The sequence below is a fragment of the Protomyctophum bolini genome (genome assembly GCF_963924005.1).
Source record: "Protomyctophum bolini genome assembly, chromosome: 1".
NCBI classification, from domain to species: domain Eukaryota; kingdom Metazoa; phylum Chordata; class Actinopteri; order Myctophiformes; family Myctophidae; genus Protomyctophum; species Protomyctophum bolini.
Window position 1 is genome coordinate 42,790,828 of NC_137862.1, and position 6,614 is coordinate 42,797,441.

Below are 6,614 nucleotides of genomic sequence, written 5' to 3' on the forward strand. Positions count from 1 at the left end.
GATGGAGGTAAAAAGAGGAGGCATGGAGGGGCCTGGGATGGATGGAGGTAAGGAGAGAGGAGGCATGGAGGGGCCTGGGATGGATGGAGGTAAGGAGGCATGGAGGGGCCTGGGATGGATGGAGGTAAGGAGAGAGGAGGCATGGAGGGGCCTGGGATGGATGGAGGTAAAGACAGAGGAACAGAGATTTGGAAAGAGGGAGATGTAGACAGTATAAATATAGAGAGAAACCAACATTATATTTAATAGTGAGAGTGATAGAGGAGCCTCTTCAGCCCACGCCACAACGGTTCAATTACACAAGCCCTGCACGCGTGCGTGCACACGCATACTCGTGCCCTGTATACATGTGTGTGCACACGCATACTCGCGCCCTGTATGCGTGCATGCACACGCATATTCACACACAGACATGCAAATGTGCATGTCCGTTTGTGTGCGTTCGTGCAGTGTGTGTGGGAGACCAACACACACGTTCTTTTCCACTTAATGTTTGATTTGAATTAAAAAAAAACACTAAAGTAAGTCCTATTAATACAAACTAAAGTACAATACTTGAATTAATTAACCATGAATTAATTTGATATAATAAACACACATTGTGGTCTTACCATTCCACTAGTCTAGCAAATGTAACCATTAAATAATGTCCCAAAAGTGTCCATTTAACCTTTTATGACATCAAAATGGTTCAATGATTATTTTGTATTTTAAATACATCACTTCAAAACTACTTATAATTCAAAAACACAATAATTGTACTTCGCTTTGTACATTGAAACTATGCTTAATGCCGAAATCCTAGATTTAATTATTTAGTAATTAAATATAATGAATTAAATAATTACAAATAAACACAATGTCATGAATGTCTTTGTTTCTTTATTTTGTGCCAAATAGTAGAATCAGCAACTGTTTCTAAATTGCAGGTCTAGTCTTTGCTTTTAAGTTAAAAGTAAAATAAATGGTTCTTGTTCAGTGGATTTCAACCAGTGGTCCTTGAGGGGGTTCCAGGTGGTCCCCAGACCCAGCTAAATGATGAGTTGGTAACCAAATGGACCCTTATATACCTTGAACCCATATATATATATATATATAACTCTCTCTCTCTCTCTCTCTCTCTCTCTCTCTCTCTCTCTCTCTCTCTCTCTCTCTCTTTTTACGCTCTCAGGAGTTAAACATCTGCATTACTTAATGTACAAGAAGTCTACTGCACCAAAACTTTAAAATCTAATAAACAGATCGTACAAAAAGAAGAAGTCTACTGCACCAAAACTTTAAAATCTAATAAACAGATCGTACAAAAAGAAGAAGTCTACTCTACTGCACCAAAACTTTAAAATCTAATAAACAGATCGTACAAAAAGAAGAAGTCTACTGCACCAAAACTTTAAAATCTAATAAACAGAACGTACAAAAAGAAGAAGTCTACTGCACCAAAACTTTAAAATCTAATAAAAAGATCGTACAAAAAGAAGAAGTCTACTGCACCAAAACTTTAAAATCGAATAAACAGATCGTACAAAAAGAAAAAGTCTACTGCACCAAAACTTTAAAATCTAATAAACAGATCGTACAAAAAGAAGAAGTCTACTGCACCAAAACTTTAAAATCGAATAAACAGATCGTACAAAAAGAAGAAGTCTACTGCACCATTAGAGAATGTAGAAGAATTGCCATTTTGATGGTTTGCCTGTTATCTCCCACCTACACAGCATGGAATTGTGGACAAAATCACCAAAATATTCCACATTTTGGGTCTGAGAGGCTAAATGTCATCAAAAGGTGGTTCCGTGGCTGAAATGGTGAATACATAATGATGTGACAAGGGTTGAAAACCACTGTTCTATATCACAGATACAAAGAATGTATAGCCTAAATTCAGTAAGCAAACAGAACCTGTTGTGGTTTGTATCAATACTGTTGTAGTATTTATTTATGTATGATTATTTATGCTGTATAGTTACAGAGGATAACCACAGACCAATCAGACAGTTTAGGACTTGTTTACAAACAAGTGAGCTACGGCACGCACACACACACACACACACACACACACACACACACACACACACACACACACACACACACACACACATGCGCGCGCACGCACACACAAACAATGAATGAGATGTTTGTGGTGTGTTCAACCTTGTTATACACTCTCTTCTTTCACACTTTCTCTCTCTCTCACACACACACACACACACACACACACACACACACACACACACACACACACACACACACACACACACACACACACACACACACACACACACACACAGTGAGTTGAGGAGAATTTCCTGCTACCAACGCGCCGCCACACACAGACAGCTCGGCTAATTGTTACATTATGGCTGCAACAAAACATTAGCTCTGCTCTTAAATTACATTCCAATAGGCTGCAGTGGCCAGCAGCCAGCAGCCAGCATGCCGTAGAGAGAGGACTCTCATAAAGTACGGCTCAGCAACAGACATGGTCAGACTCAGACAGACACACAGACATGGTGGTCAGACAGAGATATACTGACACACAGCATGAAGTTAAATGACAGACAGAGATACTGACACAGCAGTTACATGACTAACCATGACTGGACAGACAAAATAAACCAGCCATCACATCACTTCTGAAAACATCCCGTGAAGGATGTTCGTTCTATTCTATACCCCATAATATTTTGGGGGAATTTCACCCTTTTCAAACGGATCTATATTCAACTATGGATAATTGTACCGACTATTTTTTGAACAGAAAGTGACAGAATGGAATGGAATAGAAAGGGTCCAACCGACATGTAGGGATGTGAACTAAAGCGGAGAAAGGCGGCCTGTGTGAAAGTGCATGGAGCGGTCGTGTCTGTGGTGAAGTTGCTGCTATTGTTTACAGGGAGTTGTCAGTGTATTCTTATGGCATGTAAGGACAACCTCTCCCTGTGTGTGTGTGTGCAAGAAAACACACAAACCCACTGCTCGAGTTCTTCAATCCGTCTGAAAGAAGACCACCTTTTGGCAGAAGTGCAGTAAAATCTCAATATCAAACTTCTTGTACCCACGGTCCCACTCTGCTACGTATGTGTGTGAAGTCACACACCTCTCCTCAAAGTTGAGCTCGTATACACATCAACCTTTCACCACTTGTTACTCGTGAACATGCGGAGCAACGGAGCAAATCTCTCTCTCCCTTATGTAAACTGTTATACGTCGTTAATAATCATTAGCTCTGGCTGTGAAACAACTGGAAGGCTATACGCTTTTGTCGTTTAGTACCAAGATTCCATCAACGTGTGACAGCTTGTTCTAAATCTAGATTCGCAGTTTTCTTTTAATGTAATCACAGAGTTTATTTTAAAAAAAGTAAGTAATAAGAGGACAGACAGACAGACAGACAAAAAGAAGATGGTGAAAATAAGCTGTCTCTCTTCTTACCTCGGCCATTGTCATTTAGTCGTGTGTTTCCAAGGAGACCATGTAGTTGTCCATTCCCTGTGACTGTGAACAGAGTCCCACAAAACAACTGAGTCCTCCAACTCTCCTGTCTGCACAAGTACTAACGCAAAAGAGCCATCATCACACACACACACACACACACACACACACACACACACACACACACACACACACACACACACACACACACACCGCACAGCACTCTTGTGTCTGTCTCCTTCAGGAACACCAGCACACACATGCACACACACGTACTGTACAGTGTCTCTGACACACACACACACACACACACACACGTACAGTGTCTCTGACACACACGCACACACGCATACACACACACACACACACACACACACACACACACACACACCCGTGCGCGCGCACACACACACACACACTCACACACTCACTCAGAGCCAACAAACGCAATGCTCACTCCGTGTACAAAAAAAGTCACACTGCTTTTACTCTCTCTCTACAGTCTACACACACACGCCTCCTCTCTCTCTCTCTCTCTCTCCCTCTCTCTCCTCTAATGTTGCAGTGGACTGGCTCTAAACTACTCAAGATGTTCAGTGTGTGTGTGTGTGTGTGTGTGTGTGTGTGTGTGTGTGTGTGTTGAAACTGGGCACAGGGGATTGGAATGAGATCCTCCCACTCGGCATTCTCACCTCAGGAGCTGCACTGCTCCCTCCCCAAGCCTGTGCACAATGTGCACACGTGTGTGCTCACCCCCGACACACACGCACACACACACACACACACACACACACACACACACACACACACACACACACACACACACACACACACACACACACACACACACACACACACTAATGTAGACTATAGAGACCCAAAGGCATGTACGCATAGCCACCTATTCACGCACACGCACACACACACACACACACACACACACACACACACACACACACACACACACACACACACACACACACACACACACACACACACACACACACACACACACATCCCCCACAGAGTCACAGGGCAGTCCCCTCACAGCTGGCTGGAAGAGGGCATGACACTCATCTTTCACAGAGATTTGATCAAAAGGAATCACAAAGGCTGGAGGCTCTCCTAATGCAGTCACAGGAGAGACTCTCTCTCTCTCTCTCTCTCTCTCTGAGCCTGAGTAATGCCCTAAATCAATGCTGCCCCTCTCAGTGCACACAGCTCAGCCCGGTGTGTGTGTGTGTGTGTGTGAGTGTGTGTGTGTGTGTGTGTCTAGGTGTATGCACCTTAACATAGCCATGTGAACAGCCTCCATAACAAGTTATGCCTTGTGCCGTCAGGAATGTGCCGCTCGCTGTCTTGTCTGTGATAACTAAGTGTCCCGTCCCCCGTCCCCCCAAGAAAAAAAGAGAAAGAAAAGGGTGGAGGGGGCTTTGGACTTTGTATCGCATATGACAAAAAGTTGACTTAACGGCGAGTACACACCTGAAACAGCATTTCGGTAACGATCAAACACCTTCACACGCAAATCAGCGTGGTGTGAGTGTCTCCAACAACATTTATAACAGCACTCAAGTATCAAATCATTTAAAAAAAAGTCATTTGAAAACAAAATCTAAATTTAAAACTTTCCTCCTTCCGCTGGAACCTGGCGTTCCTGCCGAAATAGCAGATCTACAGCAGATCTACAAGCTCCCAATGGGCATGACGCCACACATTGGCTATCTTCACTGTTCATGGTCTAGGACACTTTAAGTATACAGGGGCTTCATTGGTTTATTTGACTGACAATTTGTTAATATGAATCTTATCCGTTTTCTCTGTCTTTATCCAGTCATTGTGTTGTCTTTTTCATCTGCTTCCTGCCAGAGAGAGAGAGAGAGAGAGAGAGAAAGCCCTCTGATGATTTTAGCCATTAGGGGCGTCTGCTAATCCACAAATTACACAGCAAGTTTAAACAGGCGCACCTGGCCTCCTCCGTATATACCTGTGGCTGCTCCGGGGAGGCATGTGGGGGTGGTGTGTGTGTGTGTGTGTGTGTGTGTGTGTGTGTGTGTGTATGCGCGTGCGCGCACACGTGTATGTAGAGAACACACTATAGTGAAACATGGGCCTGCAGTGTCAGTCAACGTTAACGCGTAACAGAGCACAAAAAACAGCACTTCTTTAAAAAAAAACTGACGGATGTGCAGAAGTTTGGTGGAGCGCGAGCAGCTTCACTAACTGATGCGTCTAAAAGCCCTTGAAGTTGGACATTAAAACGACATTACTTTTCACCAGGAGATCAAAGCCCTTAATGCTTATAGTGGGGGAAAAAACCCAACATGTTGAGGTTCCATAACGGATAAGAGACATACACTAACACGGGGATGGAAAGAGCTCTCTCTCTCTCTCTCTGTGTGCCCCCGCCCCCCTCCCTCCCTCCGGTGGTAACGGGGCGCGCTCTGCTTACCGGCCTTGTATTTATTCCATATACCTAAGGGATGCATACCAAACACAGCCCCACAGACCTGGCCTGGATTAGGTCTGGGGCGAAGCTTTGCTTGTCAAAGATTGCCGCTCCCTCATGGGCTAGCCGACGCGGGGTTGTTCTGCTAGTAGCCGCGGTGTGTGTGTGTGTGTGTGTGTGTGTGTGTGTGTGTGTATACACTGCTGCCCCGGGGCCGATCTCCATGCAGTCATGGAGGCTTCTGCTCTGCTAAAACCACAGCAAATAAAGTCCATGTGCAGGAGAAGCAGGTCACGCTGCCTACTTACACGTCTGTCATTACCCCTTTTTCCTTGAGGGGTGGGGGGGGGGGGGTTTAAGGGGATGCAGGGGTCTGTGGGGGGTGGGGCGAGTGGGGGGGGGGGGGGGAGGGGGGGTGAGTAGTTGAGCAGATGAGTGGATTTCAGCAGTGAAGTGTAGTAGTTTACAGTGAAGTGTAGTAGTTTACAGTGAAGTGTAGTAGTTTACGCTTGTGTCGTAATTCTTTGTCTGGCGAAAGAAGGAAAAGATGCATGAGCACGTACTTGCATCGTCGTTATTTTACACTTAATAAATCAATCAATCAATCAATCAATTGACACACTGTGGCGCTGGACTACCAGTCAGGTGCCTGGACCGCTGAGCCACGGACCAGGCCACAAATATACACTTCTATATTTAAAAAAACGAATGTGAAGAAACGTCGTCTTGTTGT

At 44.4% G+C, this 6,614-nt stretch overlaps 1 protein-coding gene across 2 annotated transcripts in view; it reads right to left on the bottom strand.

Moving 5' to 3' along the window:
• bnc1 (basonuclin zinc finger protein 1) overlaps positions 1–3,875 on the bottom strand; it is a 32,242-nt gene extending 28,367 nt beyond the window's left edge. For both annotated transcript variants that reach the window (XM_080768582.1, XM_080768581.1), the window contains exon 1: positions 3,433–3,875. In XM_080768582.1, coding sequence (XP_080624708.1) covers positions 3,433–3,447 — 15 coding nt within the window. In that variant the 5' untranslated portion in view covers positions 3,448–3,875. The remainder of the gene's footprint in view (positions 1–3,432) is intronic.
• Positions 3,876–6,614: the final 2,739 nt, after the last annotated feature.